General features: G+C 39.5%; 2 protein-coding genes across 2 annotated transcripts in view; one reads left to right on the top strand and one right to left on the bottom strand.

The window, feature by feature from the left end:
- Positions 1–3,549: 3,549 nt before the first annotated feature.
- Positions 3,550–5,896, top strand: inka1b (inka box actin regulator 1b). Its single transcript, XM_041783227.1, has 3 exons — positions 3,550–3,705; positions 3,807–3,854; positions 4,862–5,896. Exons 2-3 carry the CDS (start codon positions 3,852–3,854, stop codon positions 5,792–5,794), a joined length of 936 nt encoding a protein of 311 aa, XP_041639161.1. The 5' UTR covers positions 3,550–3,705; positions 3,807–3,851; the 3' UTR covers positions 5,795–5,896.
- A 1,514-nt stretch (positions 5,897–7,410) lies between these two features.
- uba7 (ubiquitin-like modifier activating enzyme 7) overlaps positions 7,411–27,328 on the bottom strand; it is a 52,550-nt gene continuing 32,632 nt past the window's right edge. The window contains exons 22-24 of the mRNA XM_041783994.1: positions 13,222–13,323; positions 11,680–11,762; positions 7,411–8,598 (exon numbers count right to left, since the gene is read on the bottom strand). Of these exons, the coding sequence (XP_041639928.1) occupies positions 8,463–8,598; positions 11,680–11,762; positions 13,222–13,323 (321 nt within the window). The 3' untranslated portion in view covers positions 7,411–8,462. The remainder of the gene's footprint in view (positions 8,599–11,679; positions 11,763–13,221; positions 13,324–27,328) is intronic.

A 27,328-nucleotide genomic window follows, 5' to 3' on the forward strand; every position in this document is an offset into this window, starting at 1 on the left:
TAGCCACTTGGTCATTTTTCTCCTGTGGAGTGAGCGTGCACATGAGGGAGAGGGAGTGAGGCTGCAAGCATGCAGGAGAGAGAGATAGAGAAACAGTGACTGAGCCAAACAGAGCAGAAAGAGGAGCTGTTAAAATGACAATACAGTGACTTGTTCATTATGTGGAGCTGCATTCAAAATTTTCAGGGTGCATGCCTTCCTCCCATTAGTTTTACTGCCAAAATAATGGCAAGCTCTGGAAATTAATGATGGGTATCACCCTCTGTTTCTGTGACAGTGTGAGTGTTGCAAAGCTCACATAACCCATGGGTGCAGCGTGCCTTGTTGCTGGCATGCAACGGTTGCTGCATATCCACTTTTGCCTAACACCTCCACATGCAGCGGGTTGCAAGGGCCCATTATCGCTGCTTGCAGCTTTAATTATCTAATTGATATTACTTTGTAGAATTCTGTTTTCACTTTGACATTAAATACCATTATTTATAAAATAAATAAAAAGGTAATACATCAAAAATGGGAAATACTTTTATAGGCCCTGTATATATGGACAAAGATGCACAGAAAACTGTTGCTTTTGCATGCAGTAAGCAATGCTGGATGGCTTATAAAAGCTAACAAATGAGTCTTTAAATCATGTTTATTTTAGTTTGACACACCCATGATACTTTAACTTTATTACTGGATAGCCCCTTGAGATGAACCATCTCGTTTTAGAGGGGGACACACCCCTGATATTATAATGGATGCCCTTGCTCATATCAATCTATTCATTACCGTTTGTCCTATTAAGGGTCACAGGGAGCCAATCCCCAGCAGTAATTAGGTGAGATACGGGGAACACCCTGGACAAGTCACTAGTCAATCCCGGGGCTGAGTATAAGTCACTCTTACACTCACATCTACAGGAAATATAGAGTCACCAATTAAGTTAACAAGCAAGAGAGGAAGCCGGAGTACCCAGAGAAAACTCAAGCATGCATGGGGAGAACATGCAAACACCACACAGAAAGGCCCAGGCCAACATGGATTCAGACCTTCTTGGTGTGAGGCCACAGCTCTCACCACTTAACCACTGTGCAGCCCCCCTTGCTCACATATACAGTATTAATTTTACAAGCGATGGAATATTGTCATAAAGGGCTGCAATAGGGATGTATCTACGTATCAAATAGAGATTTGTGTTTACTTCTGCATCCATTCTGATGACAGCAGTTATTTGTGGAAAACAGTGTTGACCTTTAAAGTACAATGTGTTACTCTGATGCACATGAGCCACATTTGTGTACTTCCACCATGTACTTCTGCTCCACTACATGTCAGCGAGAAGATTGATTTTCTACGTCTGCTTGAGTGATAGTAACTGTACCTGTTTCAGGTTTCTGTTAATGCATTACAAAATATTTCATTTCAGACATTAAACCATGGTCCCCCACCCAAGTCTTGAGGAGAAAAAAACTAGTTGTGACTTTGGTTTGTTGCTACAAATGTTTCATTATCAGATAAAAATCTGTGATATTTGCCAGGGACATGTGCAAATGAGGTCATAAGGTCTTATTTTTAGGTAATCCTAAACTATTTTATATGTATGAAACAAGACAGATAAACTTCCATGCATCCATGGAGGCATGTTTGGGATTGACACAACCCTGGTTATGCTCTGGATGTCCTTGCATATCACCAGGGGCATGGGAAAACAATCTGTTGAAAAAATAAAGTCCTCACCTTTAGGTTGGAGTAAGGGGTGGATGTGGTGAGTAAGAATGGTTAAGGGTACAGTCTAGGCAGGTAGTAGAGTTGCCACGAGTCCCTGGTCATGCTGCAGATGCCCCAAGGAGCTGAGTAGCAACGGTGGTCTCCAGGTGTGTTATCAGCGGTGAAAAAGCCCCGACAAAAGAGTGGCACATCAGGTCCTGTGGGGTATTATTATTGTCTTGCAGGCCTAAAACTTTAGCACCGAACTTAATAGATAAATTATTTTCCATTTACTGGTACTTTTTTAATTGATCATGATCAGTATTAATCTGTTAGTTTCTTTCTTAAGATCTTTTGGAAAAAAAAAAAAAAAGTTATCTTGAAGGAATGGGGTTAAATAAAATGAATGCATACATGTCTTTCCATGATTTCTACAATGATATGCTTTGTAAACATGCCTCTTTTGTCCTGTTTCTTTGTTGAGTCATGTGTTTTATTTTTTCCATTTTAGATCCAAACGTCAACATTTTTAAATAAAGAAATATGAATGGTGTGCCAGTTAAGCTCAGTTGGAAGAGCAAGCGCCCATACAGAGGCTATAGTCCTCAACATGCTGGTGCTGGGATCAAGTCCCAGTCCTTGGACACGCATGCCCTGTCTCTCTTTAGCTTTCCTGTCCATTAAAGGCAAAAGCCCCAAAAATAACCTTAATAAATTACACATTCCAGTGGTATTTTTTGGGGGAAATTATGTGTTGTGATTTCTCATTAAGAGTTGGTTGTGGGCCCTGAGGCCAGACCAGCTGAGAAACACCAATACAAAGTCATTTCTATGTAGTCCAGTGTGTTTCCTCAAATCTGCCAAAAACCCCTCAAATGAACTTAAATGTTCAAACTGGTTGCATATCAGTAATTTTCTGCCCTTTGACTTTAAAATTACCTTTCATGAAATTCCAATACTTTAACTGTTGATTTTAGGAGGACTTGTTGGAGCATTTCCTACACTAATTGACTAGTTTTAGAGCAGTGAAGTATGCAACCACACCTCCTGCCCCTCTACCTGTCTGAATTACAATACAAAGCGTTGTCACCATCCACAGAGCAGAGGCGTGGGGCTGCAGACATGAATGGTTTTCTCATCTGCAAATCAAATGAGATCTTCACCAGTGCTGCATTTGCATTTCTAAGCAGCCATTAAGAGAAGAAAGGTGAATGGACCGTATGCAAAGGTTTATATTCTCAGACAATGGAGAATGATGGCTTAGAAGAGAGTTGCTGTTTACAATGATCCACAAGGTGGCGACATGTAGATTGAGCTAAATCACAGCATGCAGGGGCTGATCACTCTGTAGTTATTAAAGGCATCTGTTTACTCAGCCCTGGGAATTACATTTTTTATTATTTCTAAACCAAACACAGACAGTAATACGTTTAAGTGGTGCCAGAAAATAAAAATAAGAATAAAAATTAAATTATTATTAATTGAAATATTTAAAGTAGTTTTAATATGTGTAGTTTTAATGTGTGTGGCCTCTATCGGGAAGAGTTTTCTTCTGATTACTAAAATATTCCTCGACTCTCGATTTAGACAAAGAAAACACAAAAAAGGAAAATGATATAACTAAACGGGAGAACTTTAATTTGAGTTAAAGAATTACATCTTGTACTGCAAACTAGTAAACGGTTAAACTATTTGTTAATACATCATTTTAAGGTTAATTCTATACATTTCAGATATCTACATTTAAAAATCTTCAAATAGTGTAATTCAACACGCATACAGTACATGCAGTAATTACACAGTGGAGGGCGGTATCCTGTTTCAGGAGACGTGCTATTGGTTGATCTCTTGAAGCCGCGCGATGATTGGCTGCAGCCAGAACCCAGCATCATGAAATTCTGCTGACAGACCCTCATGTAGCCCAGAGAGGAGGGAAGTCACAACTAGATATCATCCCTCACAAACTGAAGAGTTTTTCGAGCTATCACGGATTATCCGCAGTTTGTTGCGAAGGTGAGTGTCATTTTAATAAGAAGAATATAACTGTTTTTAAAAGTGTTGCAGTGGTGAAAAATGCCAATTTACATGCCTAACTAATCGTGTTTTGTTTTCAGAAATAGTTGTCGGGATTCCTGCTCTGCAACTGTCGCTGACAAGCCATGGTAAGTTTATTTATAAGTTTAATTTTTGAAAACCGTCTTGAAATGCAAACTAGGGGCACGTGAGTGCCAAGTATTGTTAGCCATTTTTTTCATCTTCTGCTACAATTTTTCCCTTTTTAGTCTGCCCTTTTGTGCATTTCTTCTTACAATTTTAACTGTAGCCCCTAGATTTACAGTCAATTTAAATAGAACTGTGACTACTAAAATGCATACAATTGAGTGAATCTCTTCTCCATGTATGGAGGCAGCCAGGGAGAACAGAGCATGTTTAGAGGTGCAGGCTGACCACAGAGTCCCACTGAGGATGTGTGCCAGATAAATCTTTCCCCTGAGGGCCAAATGGTCCAGCACCCACAGCTGTGATAACATCATTGCATTGTGTTGTCCTTTCTGCTTGAAGCTTTGAAGACAAACATTGACAGGACCAGGGGGCTTGGAGTATTCTATGAAAGAAAATGATTATTCAATATGAAGCTTCTTTATTTTAAAGATTATTGTGATTCTTTTTAGGTTTTATGAATCCAGGGCATGTTCTAGTTATGCATGATTCAGTGTATAATTCCAACACGCTTCAATCATTTCCTGCTTCATGACATAGTCCAGTCCACATCCTGTGAGTTAGGGGACTTTAGAAAGGAAAAGCGCCTCTTCACTCCTCCATGATTCAGCTTTACTTTGTTCAAACTTCCCCTAACGTTTCAGGAGGCAGCAGACTGAAGTTTTCCCAGCATAAAATGTGCATCCTGTTCTTAAAGCTGCCAATATTTTTTATTCTCTGCATGGGATGGTCTGTCTGAAGCTGCTCTGAGGTTTGTCCGGAATGTTTCACTTGTTTTGTTGGCCAGAGAACAGAGTGATCTCAGCTGGTAAAAATCTTATTGGCCTGGTTCTTGGGCGCTGTCAGACCACAATCTGTTCTGTAGGATTCTGCAAAAGTCCATCAAGTTTTATGGTTTTTAAAACAGACTTATGCACCACTAAAACTTGATGTCTTTCTCATTGTGTAGCTGTGTTTAGGAGACTCTGCAGACTGCCTCCGGGACCAGATGCAGTGCATGATGAGATCCCTGCAGGACCTGAAGCAGATCAACAGGCCCAGGCCGCTGAGTGACCCCTGCGTCCGCTCCTTTGCCGTCACAAGGCACTGCAAACAGAAGGCACAGCAAGAGCGACTCACCCGTCTACGAGTTTCTGATGCCAGTGAAGCCAGCACGTACGACTCTGCGTGCTGTCTGGCCAGCCCTTTGGAGGAAGAGGAAGAGGAGGAGGAGGAGCACGAGAGGCTGGCTCAAGGATCCCCCAGTAGTGAGAAAAGTCTTGACGTGGACTCTGGTTACTCTGAGGCTTCGTGGCATGATGAAGGTGTGGTGCTAAGGAGGACCAGAAATGTGCGTGTTTCTTCTTCCGCATGTCTCCGCACAAACAGAGGACCTTCTGGTAGAATCAGACCCAAATCAACATCGGACGCTTGCCTGGAACGCTGGACCTCGTTTGAGGCAAGTGATCAAGAGGACTGGACCACGTCTCTGCTGAGCCGCAGCAGGAACAGACAGCCTCTGGTTCTGGGGGACAACAGCTTTGCAGACCTCATAAAGAACTGGATGGACCTACCAGAGTGTCCAGAGCCAGCAGAACTGAAGCCCAGTGCGGGCCGGCGTCTGGCAAAAGACATTTTAATCAACATGAGGCGTAGACTGGCAGGGGTGTCTAAAGGTGTGGAGGTCAGGATGAGGCCCACAGATCCCACGAGGGCCAGCAGGGCTGCAGAGGCTTCTAAGCGGATGTCCTGCCCTGTGGGACTCCAGGCTCTCAAACCTTTCTTTCATCAGTCTCATACGGGACTGCATCAGCTGGACACTGACTTCTACCAGTTCACTGCTCTGATGAAGACCGGCAGCAGACAGCCAATCATATGCAACGACATCATTGGATACATTTAAATAAAGCTGCAACAACAGACTGAAAATAAAACACTTATTATTATAAGATGTTACTATTCACATAATTTTGTAATAATGTTGATAAAGCTGGAATAAACATGTTTTTGGATAAAATGGAAAAGTGTTTTAGCCTTTTAACCCTCTATTGTTGGGGTTTCCAACTTTTCAGCCTGTGACCCCCATGCTCCCTGGAGGGAGTTAAAGTGTATGATTTTACACAAAGCATCATTATAAAATTAATATTTTAGGGAACTTTTGTACACATTACTTACATTTAGACACAGATCTCACTTAAAAACTGCAGTTTTATTCTAAATAGAACTCATTTTTTACTGTTTTTTTTTTTTTTTTTACAATGATAGATAAATATGCCACTTGAATTCATTTTAATTTCTCTGTTTTTTTGAAAAGCATCCCACAACCCCCCCTTCAGTGTCCCCCTAGGGTTCCCAACCCACACTTTTGGAAAAAATTGCTCTATTGTAAGACTGATATCAGCATTTTAAACTTCAACATAAAGCTCATTAACATCAATATCAACCTGTTTTAAAACTAATGTAACTTAAATAGAAGTCCTTGGCATCAAATACTGGGTACTTTCTTGTTAGTTTAAAAAAAAAAATCCTCTCCCATGCACCTGTCAGATGAAAAATAGTATTATTTTATTCCCTTTGGCACTTTTCAAATCTGTTGTTTATTAAGATAACTGAGATTGTATGGATTAAAATTACATGGTGTTGAAAAGTCACAAGTAACCAAAATTTTGACAACCTTACTCAATGATGTGATGTGATGAGGAGCTGTGTTAATTTGCCAGTTACTTTAATATTAATCTCAGGCTGAGATTTAAATGTTTATTAGTTTTATCCACATTTTACTCATTTTTACCCTTTTTTAGTTAGTCAATTTTTGTTCAAAGAAAACAAAACCTTTCTGTCCATTTATACTCCATAAAGTCCCCAGATGTATTCTCATTGCCTGAATCTGGTGCCAAATCATCCTGTTGAGTTCTATATACCCTACAAAACCTGGGATCCCTGCTTTCTACAACTGTGAGGTAGAAGAGCTACAGATCATTTGTGTTTTGATGTTTGGGATTTTTTTTTTAACCATAGTAGAGAAATATGGATTTTGAAAGTCAGACAAAAAGTCTTGTTTTAGTCCTCTTAATAACTTTTCGCCAGAGTTTTAGTCATCAAAGATCTATTTTTAGCTAGTTTTTGTGTGGCTTGCATTTTTAATGTACTATTTATGATTTTAGAGTTTTAGTTGATAAAATTAACACTTTTAAGGAGAAGATGCATGGCTGAGTAACCTAAGCTAGATTTTATGCCAACTTAATTTTTCATCATGTAATTTGACTGTCTCTCGTTCAGCTTAAAAGTGAAAAAAAAAAATCAAATTCAGGCAGGTTTTCCATGTAAAAAAAAAAAAAAGGAAGGAAAAAAAAAGAAAATCTGAGGCTACGTGCATGAAGTATGTGTCTGATCTGCTGAAGGGTTTGTAAAGGAAAGAAGGACAATGATTCACTACTTGAATGTGAAACTTGCACATATCAAATGATACTGAAATGTGTTTTGATACCACAAAATAGAAATCACAGGCACCCAAAATAGTTTTTTCCCCTTTTGGCTTATAAGCCTTTATTAAATAGGACAGTGGATAGAGGAGGAAATCCAGGTGACAGGGTGGAATGATATGTAGGACAGGAGCTGCTGCTTGTTTACATCACGACTCCATGGCATGTGAAAGTATTGCCCCTCATTGCTGATTGGTCCTGTCACTTTCGAACCGGGCCAAAATGGTTTAGATGGGAGCTTTGACAGATGGATTTGCCAGTGAGAAACATGGAAACGGGTGGATCCATCTGCTTTGCTAGGTTAAAAGGGAACTGACTAAAAGAGAAATACAGGTTTACAATACTGTTCCTCATGGATGTGGATTAATGCCACTGTTATTTAAACAGAATTAATTCACTAAAAGCCTCCTGTATTTCCAAACCAATGCACACAGGGAAAACAAATGAGTTCTACAAGTTGTGGCAGTGATAATTTTTATAAAATCAATTCAGCATCCATCATCAGAAGTTGAAAGATTAGTGGTTTACGTAAAGAAACCAGTTTCTCCTCTCAGAACAGCTGTTCAATCATCTGGAGAGAACCACAGCTGTATTCAGATGTTGACCCTAAACTGTCAAAGTGTCACAACTATTGTGCCAACTGTATGTTCTGACTTCACTGCTTCACTTTTACATCTCACTTGCTCTGACCTGAATTCAACCCTGAAAGCTGTCCAGCTCTGCCCTAGCAGCTCCACATCATCTCATCCTTGGCAAGAATCCTCACAACCTCTTAGTCCCACATCTTTAAAGACACAATTTACATGTAATTAAAACCAATGAAAGACAAACAGCAGTTTAGTCTCTTGCAATTTAAACAAAGAAATAGGAAATTATTATCATCTGTTATACTTTTTAAATCATTTAACTGTGATTTGGCAGAAAAATGTTACAACAGATCTGAATCAGAGATAGTTTACATGATCAGAGTTGCAGTTTGCAGCAAAAAAGAAAAGACAAAAAAATGCAGAAAAATAAGAGCCATTTTAGCGGATGGAGAAGATATGTAGAAAGACAGGTGTTTGGAGGTTTTTCATTGAATGGATGACTTCACAGTAGCAGGTATCTGATTGTGAGGCAGCAATCAGAGTCATCGTCCTCTTCAGCAAAGGATGGGACCAGCTCCAGCATCTTCTTGTGAGGAGGGATTTCTGTCCTGGTGACATTTCTGACCACATCAGACACACTGTAGAGAAAAGACTGTGTAGGTAAGCATTGTCTGAGAGTAGAGGATCATTCTACAGCTTTGTTTGTTTGTTTTTTAAAAGGGAAACAAAGTAAACAAAACAACAGATCAAACATTAAGAAATTAGCCTGTGTGTGCCCGTTCATACCGAATAATCACAATGCAGTAAGACTGTTTTAGAACTTTGCAGGTGGCAGTCACTGCTGTATGAACATTTCCTTTCCAGCTCAGATCCGTCTGGCTGATGGTGCTGCCTTTGCCATGTCATGTGTTTCAACAGCCAATCAGCCTTTGGAGCCCTGAGGAGTCCATTTAAATTTCTATACCTGGAACTGGTTAACTCTGGGTTTTGTGGACAACTGTTTCAAAGCCTAGGACATTGAATACTTTGAACATAGGCTAGAGTATGTGTATCAACAATTACGGTTCACCTGTCATTAAGAAAAACTGTGTTAATGACACTATGGACCAAAGTATTGAGCTGCCTAACCATCACACCAACAGAGACTGTAATGACATGATATTCAATTACATGTATTCAATATGGAGTAGAACCCCCCCCCCCCTTTTTTTTTAAGTTAGAACAGCCTCCACTTTACTCGGAAGGCTTTCCACAAGATTTTGGAGTGTTTCTGTGGGAATTTGTGCCCATTCATTCTGTAGAGTATTTATGAGGTCAGGCACTGATGTTGGACCTGAGGGCTTGGCTCAGAATCTCTGTTCAAGCTCATCCCAAAAGTGCTCGATGGGGTGAGGTCAGGGCTCTGTATAAGCCAGTCAGGTTCTTCCACACCAAACTCATCAAACCATGTCTTTATAGTCCTTGCTTTGTGCACTGGGGCACAGTCATGATGGAATAGAAAAGGGCCTTCTCCAAACTGCTGCCACAAAGTTGGAAGCATAGCATTATTCAAAATGTCTTTGATGCTGAAGCATTAAGATTGGCCTTCACTGGAGATGAGGAGCTTAGCCCAGACCCTGAAAAAAAGCCCCATACCATTAGCCCTCCTCCACCAAGTGTCACAGTTGGCACTCAGGCAGGTATCATTCTCTCTGCATCCAGAACAGAACAAGTTTCCACTGTTCCACAGTGCAGTGTTGATGTACTTTACACCACTCCATCTGACACTTGGCATTGGACTTGGTGATGTGAGGCTTGCATGCAGCTGCTTGGACATGGAAACCCATTCCATGAAGCTCCTGCCACACAGTTTTTGTGCTTATATTGATACTAGTGGAAGTTCACAAACCCTCAGCTATGGAATCAGAAGAGCGTTGGGGACTTTTACTCACCATGCACCTTAGCAGTCGTTGACCCCACTCAGTGATTTTAAAATTGGCTTTCTACTTGCTGTTGTTCCTAAACACTTCCACTTTTCTTATATTACTTACAGCTGTATATCCAGCAGGGATGAAATTTCACAAACCGCGGAGGACCACATAAAATGTGAAAAATGAGTGAAAACACATATCAAAATTCTTCTTAGCTCTATTTTTAATGATTTAAAAAGTGAAGAAGTCAGAAGTCACAACTTCATGGAAACAGTATGTTATCTCCTCCAGCTGCAACAGTGTGAACTAACAGACTTCAGCATTGCACAGCTGCCTGCTACAAGCAGTTGCACATTTTAAGTCATCTCATCACATGCCTTTTAGGCTTTCTGTCTTTGCAAAAAGAGTTTTAATCTTTTCTAGTTACAGGTATTGTGGTGTTTCTCTGGTTAAGTGTGTAAGGGGTGTAAAATAAAAACAATAGAATAATTTCCTCCAGCAAAGGAGCACTGAACAAAACTCCAGGAAAAAAAACAGAACCCCTGGTGTGGTTATGGTTAATCCAAACAAGTATTGTCTGTCTATTTAAAGCTTTATAGCTAACCAATAAGTGGCAGACTGTCTCAATCACTGCTCTGTGTTTTTTTTAGGTAATCGCACAAACAGCATCCTGCAGCTGTATATAGTAACTAGAGCAGCTATTGTGTTTTAATGGGTTGCTGAAAATAGTCTTGAAGAAGTCCTCTATTTATTCCTGTTTAAATAAGCTTTGCTAAAACATTCTAGCTCCCATATTTAGAAAAGTATGAAGCATATTCTAATAAACATGACTTTATATCTGTGACCTTTTAAAGGTTTTACATCTGTAGTATGAAAATAAGATATATAATAAGATTAGATTAGTCTTTAGAAATGAAAAATCATCTGGATGGCTTTCGGATTTTCTATGAGAAATACTTTTCATTAAATAAAATCTGAATAAAGGAACTTTCAAAATGATTTAAATGTTATCTACACAGCAAGTTTCTTACTTTACTGGCTGAAAACAGGATGCTCAGGGCAGGGTGACTGCACAGGAAGTTACTGTTGGATAGGGCATTCATCATGTTCAGCCTGCTGTCCACATGTGCAGCACCCTACCCCTCTGCCCTTGTGGCTTTATCTAACCACAACACCTGCTCAGACTACTATAATGTCCAAAAACAAGGAGGGATCTACACACAGTTTGTTCAACATGAACGTGAAGACCCCCCCAGAATGATTCTCACAGTAAAAGGATTTGTATCACATGTCGTTGTTATCATTTCTAAAAACAGTATTGAGGGTTCGCTCTCCACGTTTAACCTGATTTATCATGCTTCCTCCCTCTTCTTAAAATCGAAACATCCCTGCAGCTGCAGATTCTGCTGTGACTCTTCATAATCATGAGAACAGTTGATAGCATGATATTTCTGATTTATTTTGAACCCTGAGGCTCAGAAACTCATTTTTTTATGTGTGGTGCAGCTCTGAACAGGCCCGGACAACTTGGCTTTTGAGATGCAGAGAGACGTTCACCCTGATTTAACTGTTTGACTCCTGTCCTCAGCTAACGGAGGACACCCGAGCAGGAGCTGTCTCAATCGTCAGGATACGGTGATGCATGGGAGTGTGTCAACAGGCTCTGAGAGGAAACACCTCATCCTGCCATTAGCTTTAAACAAACACAGGGAGACTGCACATTGTGACTGCTTATGTGTGCAGGGTTTCATGCAATGTGTAGCTTTGCACACACAGAAGTAACTGTATCTTTGTGTTTACTGGACATACCTCAGCGCAAGTCTCTCCTCTTGGCCACTGTAGAGGACAGCTGGTCCATAGTACAGACTGCAAACTGTCAGGCTGCTTTTGTCCTGCAAAAGACCCATGATACAACTTAATTTACACTGTAGCACAACACAATACCACTACATATGAGTGTAGATTCCTGTGTATGCATTATATAGTGATCTCTAACTAAGGTGTACAGATAACCTTTGGCTTTCAAACACAGTCACAGTCAGGAAGCTCTTCAGCCTCCACAAACAAACCAAGGAGATCCCAGCCAGCCAGTCGGGGGTTAAACAAAACCTGGTGCAAAATACGATGACCTGCCAATTTATTTTCCCTGTTTTCCTCCTCAGAACAAACTTCAGCGGAATAAAGAAACCAAATGATTGTTCTGGGAAAGAAGATGACAGCAGATAAACAGAATAGGAACCAAGTACTCAGATGTTTCTGTTACCAAGTGACCTACATAGTACCACAAAAACAACATCTTGAAAAAGTAAGAGCATTAGGGCAGGTTTGTACGTGTTTGACTTGATGCTTTTATAAAGTATCAACTGAGAGATACAAAATATTCTCAGTGCTTTTACACTTACACAAAACTCCTGCAAATATCCTGACATTTCTGAGGGGGTATCATGATACAAACAGCTGAGTTTTTAACCCCAACTTCACCCGTAAGTTTTCATAGCCCCCACGGTGAATTTGATGTGATGGTTCTGTGTGAGCCAGTGTGTGGACTGCTTTATTATGTTTTATGTTCACCTGTATGTTTTTCTCCACCTGATATGGTTTACAGTATATGACAAGCTACATGTTGTGATGATATAAAGGCAAATATCAACATTTTGTTGTCATAATGAAACACTTATCAATGTTAGCTGATTTCAGTAGAATTAGAAGTTTAAAAATCTAGTATTGTGAAACCTCAATGCTTTCTCCCTTCAGGCTCAAGATCAGCAGACTGATAAACTAATGCTAAAATTGATGCTACCAAAAGCAGCTGGGTAACTTACCATAGCACTGTGATTTAACAGTAAATTATCTTTAAATGAGAGATTATGTGACGCACTGTTTCACAGTTGCTTTCTAAAGTCAATGAGCTAAACAAAGCTATGCTTTAGAGAAATGAGTCTCATACTGTTTTTCACAAGCACAGACTTTATTCAAGCTCTTTTCCCAGCTCAGAGTGAAGCCATTTAAACAACCACTTAGCTGAATTCTTTGTTCGGTTTGTTTTATTGCAGTAAAAACATTCTAACCATAATGAATGGGATGAATGATTACGATGAAAAAAGCTTCAGCAGTCATTGGGAAAACAGTAAATAACAACAGCATGACCTTCCCTCAGGAATGTTGGTATAGATTCCTGAAGTTGTGAATGGAAGGTGTAAAGTGGCCAGTCATTCACACAATAGCCATTGTGAGCACTAGAGGAAGGTGAACAGGTTTAGGGGTGGAAAAAAAGTATAAATTCTACACTCAGTGGTGCTGGGTGAGAAGAAAGTGTGTGTTTCCTTAGTGAGAGAAATGAGGACGACATACCTTGATATACTGGAGCAAATCTCCCAAGGTCATTTCCTGCTGACCACCACATCTGCCCTCAACCAGGAAGTCATCCCAGAGGGTGTATTTCTTTCCTGCGATCTGCCGATAGACACGTTACATACACCGACACACACACACACACACACCCACACACACACACACACAGAAAGAGGCAGTTTAGATTCAGGATGCTCATAGACTGGGGGGCTTCATGTTTCATCACTCTTTTATAAAACAGCTGAAAACAATCAGCAGCTCTCTTTAAAGCTGCAGTAAAGACCCCAACAAGCTGCCACGAGGTCAAGAAGCTGCTTCCTCCTATAGGATGAAATGGACTTTATGCTTCTCTCAAGTTTCCATCAGTCAGACCAACTTTACTCTTCAAGTTGTACAAACAGACCGAGTTGGTACACACAATACATGCAGCAATGTCAGTGCAGTGTGGAGGACAAACTCTATGATAAAAAAAGATGTAGCTTAAGCAGTTTGAAAATTGTAGCCCAAATCATTAAAAAGACGGCATTTAAGTTTTTCCAGACCCTTTGCCTTATTGCATTCAAAGTACTTTTTGTACCACAGGTCACTCTTACCCATCTTGGCATTCACACACTGATGGTGATGCCAGGTAGAGTGGCCATCAGTATCACTTAATCCCATTCATATGCATCCATACACATTCACATGTCACTGAAGCTGCAGTCTGGGGTTAAGCATCTTGACTTTGGACACACTGGCATGTGACTGCAGGAGCTGGGGATTGACACCCTGGCCTTGAGAGATGACTGACTGTGCTACTGAACCACAGACCTGTTTGTTGTAAATTTTCAATAACTGTGATGTAAAAAGTGAAAATTTCGAACACCTGAAGCTAAAAGATGAACAAATTTAAAGTCTCATTAATCTAGCTTATAGTGTTAGTTCAGGCAGGCCACAAAGTCCAGCGCTGCCGTATAACTGCGATGAGTCGATCTCATCAGCTGAAGGCAAGCTGATTTTCTCTAAGCTTGCTATTGGCTAATCACACTCATGCTGCTATATTCAAACTGCTCTAGCCTGGCTAAGCTTTTCTCCTCCTCCTCCACCCCAGCTCCTCCTTATTCTGTTCTGCCTTAGTCAATGTCTTCTGTTGTCATTGATGCCTGCTTTGCTCTGGGTTCAACCATACCACCAAAGACAAATATAAGCCCAATTGTGCCCTGACTTTTAATATCAGCACTAATGGAGTGCATCTTGTCCAATCAGAGTGCTTAGTTGGTTGTGTCCATTCAGTGTAAGTCTATTTTGATGTTTGAGAGTAGATGACAGTGAGTGGTTCAGCTGTTTTCTGACTACAACTTCCTGCCAGCTGCTTCTTCATGGCTTATCCCAGCTGCAGCAATATCAGCTTGCAGTGTGGAGGGAGTTCATCCCCAGGGATGGAAGCAGGGGTCACTGTCAATGCATTGAAAATGCATGGCTAATGAATATAGAAATGGACATTAAAATGGACACACAGAAGAGTCCTCTACTGTGATCTAAAGATTCGACTGCAGTCTTTAATGCAGTTGAATACAGTTAAAAACATTTGATATCCAGCTTAAGGCCCCCCTGTCACCCAACAGCAAAGCTGTCACAGATATATGGACACATGACCTACGTAAGACCTGCTCCTACAAGTCACTATATGATCAACCTTTGACCTCTACACAAATATAGAACACAAAGTCCTGACAACTAGACACATCAATTCAAACTCTGCAAACATAAAAGCTGATATTTCTCCCATCACAGGACAATGATCATCACATGACTCCATGTGTTACCATAAACATCAAAATTTACACTCGGAGTACCATAAAAAACATCAGCAGACCTGATGTGGGTCAGGATTCCTCACAGGCAGAAAAAATGTCAAAATATGTCACACACTCAGATGACCTTACTTGCACAGGCAGTGTCTGCTGAGAGGATTCGTGAAGAGCAAAACTTGGCTCGAGATGTGAATACCAAAAACTCCGGCTAAACCTGGGTCCAATTATCTCTGCTCCAGCAGCCAAGGGGAACTTTTCGACTAGCCCTCAAACTCCCACCACTAACAGAGTTTATCGAGACACAGCGGAGACAAACTTCTCCAGTCTGACAGGATGTCTCGTTCTTTGTCCTGTATTCAGACAAGGGACATTTTGTCTGCAAGATGCACGTCTTATCCCTGCTTATGTTAGCTTTGTTGGTGTTTAAGTAGAGGGAATTATCAATGCAACCCCAAACACCCCTTGGCAAAACAAAACCTAACCCTGATATGCATTTAAAGTGCAACAAGACTATTATTCTGAATAATCTTGCAAATAGGAGTCATTGTTGTTTTAAATTGGGCAGTCTTTCCCAAATGGTTCCATAGTGTAGTTTCTCATGCATACTTTGTGTGCGGATGCTGATTTCACACAATGCAAAGCCGGGACGTTGGCTATTTTTACTCCCTCCCCTCCCTTCCTCTCTCTCATATCTGTCGCACAGCTCCAGCAGGAACCTGACGCTGATCAACTACCCCATCAGTCTGTGTGCGGAGTGACGTCAACTATTCAACACTAAAGCAGAGGGAAAAGAAATAGAGAAATAGAGTACAGGGATGAAAGTGGCTGCTGGAAACAATTATAAATGGTTTCCCACAAGTACAACTGCAGTATTGTTTCATCATGGACTCTCATGGTTCAATAAAAAAAACAGAAATGTAGCCTACCCATGACACAGTTCTACTAGGAAAAAGAGAAGCAATATGAAAGCAGAGAGCTATTGTTTGAACTGAATTGCATGTGCAAGCATTTCTTTGTAGAATAAAATGAATAGCTATACCCTAATCTATTGATTTGATAAATAGCTTGAAGCTCCAAATACGAACTTTTGGTCTTTGTCATTTTTGGTGACTCTGTCCTGAACATCTGTAGGAAGTACTTTTAAATCAAAAAGTTAGCTTGAGCAATGTTTGCTAAAGCTCACATAGCTAAAGCTAACTTAGCTATACTGGCTTATGTAGCAACTTTAATTATGTAGCTAATGTAGCTGTGTTAGCTTTAGCTACCTTTACTTAAGCTCACATTGCTGAAGCTATCTTAGCTATAGATAACAGAGCTATGTTAGCTACGTGGCTGTATAGCTTACTCAGCTAGAGCTAAGCTCACAAAGCAGCTATGTAAGCTACACAGGTACATTATCTATGTAGTTAAGTTAGCTATAGCTATGTTTGTTTACACTCACATTGCTAAAGATTAGCTAAAGCTGACTAAGCTTTATTTTACGTTTTATTTATGAAATGTTTCTTAGTCTGCAATGTGTGTTTTTTTCCAAGAATGTAACTGCCAGACTTTGTTTATGAATAAATCTGAATTAAAAAAAAAAACAAAACTTGAAATTGTCCCAGCAAATTCCGGCACTTCCTCTCTGAGATGTATGGTGTCTCAGATGCACAGTCTGTGAAAATGGCTTACAGAAAGGTACTGTCTGCAGCCAGACCCCCCTTGAATAAACTGTACATAATATTGCTCAACCCTGTAAAACTAAAGTAGAGTAAGGCTGTCTTGAGGTCAGACACTAGAATTACTGTCAGCTTTGGTAACTTATTATGCTAGCAATAAAAAAACTTCAAAAATTAAGCTGAGACTTTGAGTGGAATCATGGTAAATGCATTAAAAGTAACTAATGGGCCTTAACATGACACTACAAAATGAACCATAAACTGACAAAGAAAAAAGAGAGTCCCCTACATGGCATTTTATTTAACCTCAAGATAGCCCTAATAACTTTAACACTATTACTACTTTGCATGTGTGCTGAGTTTAAGTAGTCATATCTCACTGATTCTGCAGATTCAGAGGTCTGTTTGGACATAAAGCAGATCTGGCAGTCAGGATTTGGCTGGCTGAACTTCACTGAGTTTGACTTCAGAGGATGAGGACGAGACAAATGGCCGTTTCACAGGCCTGATCAGTACAAAGCTACAGAGGTGGACAGGTAAGTTTATACTTGTCTGCTCTCATGTTGGAGGACGGCCAAATCTGTCTGCTGCTCCACAAATTTAGGCCTTTATTATAAATGGAGTTTTGAACTTCCCCCTAAAACATGACACAGCTGGTCTTTCCAAAACAACACAGGAACCCATGAACATTTCAGGTATTTTCTGCTTCCTTTTTCATTGTGTTTATCATCATTGTTTTGCACAATACATGTAGAATAGTTCTAACAGCTTCAGGTTTTTCATGCAAAAACAATATTAGCCCTTTAATGTGTATTATTGTAAAACTGCTTTCATGATTAGTCTTTTCTCCTTTCCATTGTTTGTCCCAAGTTATACTGCACATAACAAGTTCTCCACCATATTTTTCTAAATCTTCTGAGTTTTCCTCCGAATGCAGGTAAATACTATATTGATAAAGTTCCTCAATAAGGGAAACTAACAGCTTCAGGCAGTTTCCCCTTGTTGACAGGAAGCCTGGCAAGCTCCTCTGCTCTTCCTGAAAATAACTGGATGTGGACAGTAACAGCTTCCAGGAATATAATAAAATAAACCACATAAAAAGGCCACATATCACCTAGAAATGCACAAATCCCCTTCAAGTTTTATAGCCATAAAACAGTTAGTCAGGACCAGATTTAAATAAAGAAACATTATAAATGTATTTCTATTGATATGTAACAGCTGTGGTTGTAGTGGTTATTATATTATTTTCCCCAGATTGGTTGTGTCTGCTGTGTATGTGTGGTGTTCTTTCTTTGTATGTGTCTAAATAGGGGTATCATAGTCTGCTGCTATTTGGTGGATTAAGTTCCATTGTTATCTTATGGCAAAGGTCTTTTCTCATTTAACCCTCCGAGGGCCCCAGGACCAACTTGGGTCCTTTTATATATATTAAAAATAAAAAATAAAAACTTAAAAGTTCTGATTAGGACTGAAGATTAGTAAAAGATTTAAGCTTTGAAAGAGGAAAAATGATAATTCATATGATTTTTAGCATTTTTCTGTAGGGATCTGTTTTGGTTTGAAGAGTCCTGAGGGTGGGTTTTTGATATAAACCTGTTCTGCTCCAAAAACAATGCAAGAAAATCTGTGTTGTTTTCATTTATTGAGATATACGAGGCTCTAAAACTTCACCCAAAACATTCCACTATGTAATTCATGATTTATATTTTGCATTTTTCTTGTTAAAATAGTAGCTGCTATTATGATAAAAATGAAATAAAAATGTAAAATATATTTAAAAAATGAATAAAAATGTTATAGCTCTGATTAGTGCTGAAGCTGATAAAAATACTTATGCTTTGAAAGTGGAAAAAATATTGATTTCTATGATTTTTATTGCACTTTTTCTGAAGGGTCCCAAAGGTCTTTAGAGTGAGTTTTTCTGGTGTGACCGCGAAGGGTTAAGGAGCAAGATACAGTCATTGCAGTGCAGGTGAGGGAACCCCCATCCCTCTCTTGACCAAACCAACCGTCCCATCGATTAAGAGTTTTTGTTTGGTTAACTTGATGTTTGGTAACATAAGGGTGAATCTTTAGTTTATTTAACCACCTTTTTTCCTGCTTCAGTTAGTTGGGAATAAACAAAAGTTTTGGCCACACCTGTTAATTATTGAATTAAGGTGTTTCAATCAGACACGGGTGTATAAAATGAAGCACCTATTTGAAAACATTTATTATACAGAATGGGTCTGAATCTTTGAAAAGCTAGTCTTTGTTGCTGCTTAGGACTTCAGGGGTACAAGCCTCATTCATGTTGTGTCATGGTCACATACTGATGATAGGAAAAGGCCAATAACTACTGAACACAAAAAAAAAACTTTGTTATTTTTTGCATACACTCTGGTATATCGATTATCTACCAACCCATAACCTGTGAAATGTTAAAAAAAAAAAAAAAAAAAATCCTATGTCTGAAAACAAAATCTGACCATTTGTTTAGCATCTGTGCTTATTGTGACATCACAATGACTTGTCTGAATACAACTGGTGTCTCCACCCAAAACCATGGAGGCACCTAGCAGTGCTCCTGTTGTTCCCCCTGAAGAACACAGGGGAGGAGGAGAAGGAGTTCATCTGTATTTTAAGCACAGCACAGACGTTTCATTTGACCACAGTAGACTCTGATAAAAAGAAGACGATGTATGATATACCACCTTTAAAGCCCATAAAAGACATTTTAAAAAATGCTTATGAAACAGACTTAAATTGATACTGATGCCTCAACAAAATCAAACAAAACCATCTATATAGACTACTATTATTACGCCATTTTCAATGTCTGCACCTGCCAGATAAAACGTAAGACAACAGGTTGAAGAAACAGTCTTCTTTCACATTTGGGATGGCACATATGAAACAAACATGTGAAAACCAAAAGACATGTGCTCTACAAAATCAGGCCCTAATTTCCTCAAAACAGCTTTAAATGAATAAAAAGATGCTCAGTATGTGTTTGATAAGATCGTATGTGCCTTCTTTCTAAAAGAAAACAAAAAAAAACATCTCTTTAATCTTAAATGTGTTTGCAGCACTGCACAGATTTGTACTGACTCCAAACTTCACAGCACTCTTTAAGTCAAATCTGTCCTTTGAGCAGTTGATGTCGAGCAAAGTTCTTTAAAAAATCCAAATTGATTTCAACCAGAGACATTACAGAATTTCAAGATGAAAGGTCAGAATAATCTGGATTTATAACGAGGTGTTTGATCCAGTGAGCAGAATCAAAAGTTGTCAAAGTCTGGAGGCAAAATCAAAAGAGTGCTGGAAATATAAATAATACTGCAGTTCAACTGAATGCTACAGTCTTATCAGTGTACTGGCTGCCAAGTTCTGAAACTTTAAATCAATTTTAAGATCAACTTTAAGAGCTTTTCAGTTTTTCAAAGTGCTAGAATTGAGCATTATTATTTACTTTGTGTTCTGGATCCTGAAAAACTATCAGGACTGACATGGACTTTAGTAACACAGGACCTGAAACACAATAAAGTCTCTTATGATAACAAGTGCTGCTGATTGATGGACCCAAAAATAGATGCCTCCAACTGCAGATATTCGAGAGGACGTGGGAATGTAATGCAGCCAGAGGAAGTTCAGCCAAATGAACCTGATAAGGATTAAGAATGAATCTATGGCTGATTGTGACCTCCTTCAGGATAGATTTGCAGGCTGGTCATGATGCACGGGTCACTGCATGCAGAGTAACCATAAAGTCAGTTTTAATCAGGCTCCTTGAGACAATGGAGCATTTTTAGGAGACAGGAAGCTGAAATCAATTGGCAACCGAAGATAAGTCTGCCACAAGAAACAGCAGTGCTGAGGCACACTCCAGCCACAGCCCCATTATCTGGCCAGACTCCCAACAGTGGAAACATTTTTACAACCCAGTGTGGCTACAGGCCTGTTTCTTCAAAGGCAATGGCTTTCCTTTGGAGGGCTTCAAAGTGAGCTTTACAGGAGGCAGATGGAGCTGTGTGGTCTTAAAAGTTCATATTTTTATCTTTAACTCTAAAAGCTTTCCTTTGCTTTCATTCCCTAGGAAATCTGCTAACTTTCCACCAAAACCCAGTGTAAGACATTAGTCCTTGAATGAGATTCAAAGGCAAGCCACTACTCATGGGTGAACATATGGTGGGGATAGTGCTGACTGCCACATATGCTGTAATTGCAGGACAAGCAGAAAATGTAAAACAATGGAAAGTCCTTTATTATAGGTAAACAGGACTGGTTGTAACAGTGGGTATGTAACGTTAACATGTGAAAAAGTAATTCAAACATTTGTATGCAGTGTTGCCAACTCCTCAGTAAGGAAAGTAACTACTGGCTGTCCTACAAGTCACCAGAAGTCACTAAATGATGTCTTCAGCTAATTTGCATAATTGTCCATATGCCTTTAAATGTAATGGACTCTGTAAGAGAGAGGAAAAACGTCATGACAGAGACAAAAAGTGAGTAAAAAGATATTAATATGTGTAGAACTACAAAACAACTTTCTTCTGTCAATTCTTGTTTTTATAACACCACAATTCCAACCCTCCTCCTTTATCTGGGCTTGGGTCTGACAAAAAAGTCTCTAGAGAGATACTCTAGCAGAGTTACTTTGATTTTTATTTTTAGTTTATTATTCTATTTATTTCTATACTTTTCTTAGAAGTTTAGTTTTCTTATGTTTGGTTTAGTTTTAAACCTTATGGTCCACTTAAAAGCCTACAACAGATCCCGGTGAAACATTGACATTTTTAAACATAACATTTATAATGTGTTTTTTTTGTATACAGTCTTCATTAACAATCTAAATGGATCAAAAACAAACAATAGAAAAAACTGTAAAGGCACCTTTACAGCACGGTTAATTTGCAGTCTGGACATAGCATCACCTACTACTCACTGAGAGGAGCAACAACGATATGTGCTTTCACATCAGGGTCTCCAAAAGTCTCCAGTAACACCAGAAAAAGTCGCTAGATTTGTTGCTAGTAGCTTTTTTGAAAAACAGTCACTAGAGGGGTCTGAAAACTCACTAAATATAGTGACAAAGTTGCTAAGTTTTCAACACTGTTTATATGAAGAGTGGAGAGAGTTGGAAACTGTGAAGAGAGAGGGGGATGACATTCAGGAAAGGAGCCATGGGTTGGATCTGACCTGGGCCGACCACTTTGGAGACAACAGCCTCTGTACATGACATCAATTTTTATCATGATTCTTCTTCAATCGGAAAAAAACAGTGACGTTACAGTTTCACCTCCCTGCTGCACTCTGAGAACAGGAGTGACAGAGCTGTAGGCTTAGATCGCTTCGAACAAGGCAGTACTGTGTGTAAATAAAAGCACTGAGCTCAAGGATTACATTGTCTAAAACATTTTGCAATAACAACTGAGGTCTGAAATTCACAGATATCACCGCCTGCCTCTGTAAAAGACTCAGGAGTTAAAAAGTTTCACTTATTATGCCACTATCCTGACAGGTAAAACCTGCGTGGAAGGGTGAAAAAACTTGCTAATAATTAACCAAAACACAGAGAGCAGAATAATATTGTATGTAAATATCAAAACAACATGATCAGATGTGCCTCTGCCACACTCAACTTTTACTGTGTGTGACTCCCAGTGGGCCCTAGGGATGCGGCCTCCGCAAACTTTGTGCAGATTGTGCACATAAATATTTTTGCCACCTTGGCAGTTTAGAAAACTAAAAAGTAGTTCCATATGGGGCAGTTAAAGCTATTTATGAGGACTAAATGTTAAGTTTCACTTTCAATTTCTGCCACTGAATCAGTGCTCCACTGGGAAGCAGCAGAGGAGGGGTGAGGGAGTGTAGAGCTGCAAAGGTAGAGTGTGCGATATGGGGATTTCTGTGCTTTGGCAGATATAGCATCCTTTTGTCGCGCAACCTGCAAGGCTACCAGCACCCGGAGAACTGCATGCACTCATATTCTGGAAATTTGACTATATCAAACTGTGCCCTGTGTACAGACATTAACAATGGGCTGCGCTTCAGCCCCTCCACATGTGCAGATCGATGCTCTCAGAAAGGATCAGTATATGTAGAAATGATGTTTCGATGGATTCTTTCTCACAGGCAAATCCAAAGAAGGATTCGCCTGTGAGAAAGAATCCATTGGAACATCTTTTCTGCATTAAAAATTAGATATTAAACAGACGGAAACAATAAACTAATATTTACAGGCCTGCATAAATAAATAGCGCAGTGGGGGATAATGAAAAGGGTGCTGAAATAACATTAACAAAGAACAACTGTGAACAGAACTCATGCGGGTAAAAAAGCAGTGAAACAGTAAATACGGTGTGTCTGCAGGAACTTGTTAGTTTGTGTTTTCTTGTATGGCCCTTTTACACAAAAGGACAATAGCTCAGTCATGTAAAGTGTGCCCTTTGTCTGAGCGGGAGTTGTCATCTGCTACCTAAACACTATTGATCACCACTCTCTTCAGACTGCTGTGAAGAAACAGATGGCCGGGACCTCCAACTGTTCACTGCAGTGACTTTCCTAATTTCCTAATTTGCAGAGTATCAGACTTGCATGCTGCCTCAAGGCTTTAAAAATAGTATTTTTCTTATTTCTATTTGTATGTTTGGTGTCTGGCTGATGCAGTGATGCATTGTGAGCAGAAGACAGAGACGCAGCTCAACAGCTCACAGACACTTGTCAGGAGAGTGTTGAGTTTGACACGCAGACTAAAAGCAGGCCGTTCCTTTTAAGATACTTCCATTGACGTGTAAAACAGCAAACAGAACCTCAGAGTGATTGTCTTTTAAATGAGAAGATAACAGCTCTCCACCTGACTGAAAATGACCTGAGGCAGAAGACTGAGTCAATGAAATGCTCCTCTACAAATGGGCCACTGACACGCTGGAGCCTGCACAGACACATCACACAGCAAAATGTCTTATTGACAGAGACCTAGTTCTGGTGAAAACACCATCATCAAAATACTTCAGAATGATGCATCTAATGCTAAGACTAAAAGCCAAGGCCTTTGAATATTTCCCAAAAACTAGAGCATGCAAGTTACTTATTAAGTACTTTTGAGAGAATCAGAGATTTGTCCAAGTGTTGAGACAAGCTCTTTAAAGTCACTGTAACCAAAAACAGACAAAGAACTGTACAAATGCACAAGAAAATACAGTTTTATAGTATTCAAGTAAACTCTAAATGCTGTTACTACTACAGCAAACATGGTCATATTAGCATTGCCAGAAGGGCATGGGAGGAGAGACGGTCTTATTAATTAACTGATGATGGATTTGATCTCTCAGATAAAATAATAAAAATCAGTATATTTGTTGGTGTATGTTTTTATCAGTTTTACAGAGCTACTTGGAGCAGCTGTAAAGTGGCATATGATATCACAGTGCAATTAATTAGCAAACAATTTAATGAAACATTATTTTTTGTGTAACTCATTAAGGATGTGAAATAAATGTATTATTCTAACAGCTCTAATTGTAAACATTGTCCTTTTTACATCATATACCGCCTTAGATCCTGACCCTTGCCTGTGCGGCTGATAAAATCTCACACTGTGTGGGAAAAAGAAACTAAGGAGGAAGAAAGGTTTCTGTAAATTTTAGGAGAATTTGTGTGGACATTTCTACCAGTTTTATGTAGAGTGAAATCAAAATTCTTTTTTTATTGTAAATCTGTTATTTATGGGGATCAGATCAACAACACAAACTGCAGTCAGTGTGTCCCATGTTGTTACATCCTATCCCATACTATTGATTAGACACTTTGGTAACCAGAGGTCATGCCCTTTAGAAGCATGTTGTAATGCCATGTATCGGTCATTGGAGCAGGTTATTGATATCTGAAGATCAATATAATGTCCTATCTTAGTCAGCAGTAAATATGCTTTAAGTTAATCTAATGATGATTGAGACACATTAGACATCCATACAGCCCTAGTTAAATACTAAATTGGCTGAATGGTCATAGCTGAAGCCATCAATCAGCAGAGGATTTATTTCTCACTTTGAAATGTACACAGTTTTTCTGTCATTTTTTCTGCTTTCTTGCTTGAACCATTGCTGAAGGCCAAGTCACAAAAAAAAACAAAAAAAAAAAAACAAAATCAAGCGTACATGGTATTCAAGAGAAAGTATCAAGACCACAAGCCTGGATACAAGCTTAGCTCAGGTTGTAGAGGAGGCGTCTATATGCTGAGGCCATAGTCCTCAAAGCACCCGTTGTGCAATCGATTCCCAGTATCGGCACGTTTGGCGTATATCTTATCCCACTCTCCCTCCCAATATTTTCTGTCTCTCTCCATCTGTCCTGTCCAATCACGACAAAAAGACCAAAACATAATCTTTTAAGAAATAAGAAGAAAACAGGCCCTACAAGAGATGTAACCTGGTGTGTTCAGGCTAATGGAGGGGGTGTTTTTGGAGTTTTTTTCAGGCTATTACCAGCACAAGACTTGAGGAGATCAAGAAGTAGAGTGTGAAGCACTTGTTGCAAAAGTGATACAGACCAGATGACTGTAGAATTTACAAAACACTAAAAAAGAAAATCATTTTTCAAATTGATCTGCAATCCTTGATTTTTGGGGTGGATTTCTGACTGTGGGTGGAAGTGTGATAAATATGTTTATTAACAGAAGAACAAGTTCTCTGTGTTGAATATGTAATATAGCTGGTGGTGTAATGGTTCATGGAGAAGTGGGTATATTCTTAACGCTCCAAGGTCCCCCCAGAAAAACTTACACGTAGGACCCTGCACGACACCACTACCTTTAGCAGTCGTGATTGCAGCATGGTGTTTGGGGTGGAAAAATGTTATGCCTGTTGGTCCACAATAACTGTATGGTCTGAATTGAATCATTTGAACAACAACTTAATAGATGCCGTGAAGGGCTGATGTTCAGCATTTGGCTGATTATTATACAGATAGCATAAACTGGTAAAAAAAAAAAGGTGCATTATTTTGGCTTCACTGTGATCATGCAATTTTACTTCATCACATCTAGCATGTGTTGTAGGGGCCCTGAAAAATGAGCACAGGCTGACTTCTACAACATGCCTACTCAGTGTGAGCTGTATTAATTTTGTTTACCCCTTACTGACAGGAGCCTGGTGCACATTTTAGTTACATAAGCCCACTGTTGGGCTTCCTTTCACTGTAAACATGGAACATAATATAGGTGATTCAGATTTCAACGGGTGACCTCAACATGACTGAGCCTTCACTGCCTGAGCTGCTCAGCTCTCCCAAAAGGAGTGTTAGCCAAGTGGTGCCAGTCCCCGATTGTATGATTACAAAGGAAATTGAGGAAAAACCATTTATTTGGTAATAAAGGGTAAAATTAGGGTAAGATACACGATAGTCATCAAGAGCTTTTATTAACCCTGAGGCTACAGTCTGTGGATGTACATAAAATGCTGATTCCTTTATGAGCACATTCATGTGGCTTTAAGGACCAGTAAAAAGTTATTTTACATCTATTTCCATTACACAACCAGCACATGTGTGTTGTTAGTCCGTGCCTCATGTTCGCTGCATACATCAGGCACAGCACTTTACAGACAGACAGCAGGCAGACAGTCATGCAGAGCAGAGGACACAATATACACCACCTGTGACATTATCAACACAAACACTGAGCCATGCTTGGAGCTCTTTGTGTGTTAGTATGAGGTAAGAGTTTTTGTCTAAAGACATAAAAGAGAAGAATGTGAGGTGTACAGGATGCCTTGAGAATTCAGAGTTAATGGGAACATTTGTAAACCATGACATCAGGACCAGACGAGAAAATTACATTTAATGTGACTAATGAGAAACCTGCAGCCCATCTCCTGCCAGCACAGTGCTATAATGAGAGAATAATGAAACAGGAGGACAGAGACCTCTAATAACTTCAGTATGGAGGTGGTCCAACAGGCTGGGAGAAAATACAGTGTGAGAAACCTGCTGAAGTGTGAGACTAATAATGGATACAAAGAAATAGATAAATGTGAAAATGGAAAGATGTATTTTTTGCCATTTGGGTCGATGACAATGAACCCTTTCTAAGCTTTTCTCATCTTACAGGCTTCATCTTTTCTCACTAAAAATGATTTTCTTTCCATTATGCCACCAGCATGGTAAGTCAATGATCCATTGCTCTCTGCAAGTTTGAGGAAAATTTATTCCCTTTTTTGTAATTCAAACTGACCAGATTTAAAAGGGGAAGCCTGAATGTAAAGCCTGTACATAATATCATGTTGAGAGTATGGTTGATATGAGAATTTCAAACCTTGATTTCATTTTTCCCCAATCTCAATTACATTAGTAACAATTTCGATTCCATGGCAACAAGATTAGAAGTTCAAGCTCCCCAATATTACTTTCTTTGTTTGTATTTACAATGATGGCATGAAATTCTGTTATAATTCTTTACCTAACTGTTGCCAACATATTTGTGCAATTGATGGTGCATTTCCACAACGTATCACCACTGGTGTTGTGTTGGCTGTCATGGCAGCACTATGACAGCCCTGCCCTAGACTGACTGGCTACAGACTGTACATCTCTGACAGCCACTCTAACAGGCCGTTCACGTGAGACACCGTCTTTTAAGAACAGAAATGCACACTAAAACTTTCTAAACAAAATTGG

The sequence above is a fragment of the Cheilinus undulatus genome, linkage group 3 (genome assembly GCF_018320785.1).
Source record: "Cheilinus undulatus linkage group 3, ASM1832078v1, whole genome shotgun sequence".
NCBI classification, from domain to species: Eukaryota; Metazoa; Chordata; class Actinopteri; order Labriformes; family Labridae; genus Cheilinus; species Cheilinus undulatus.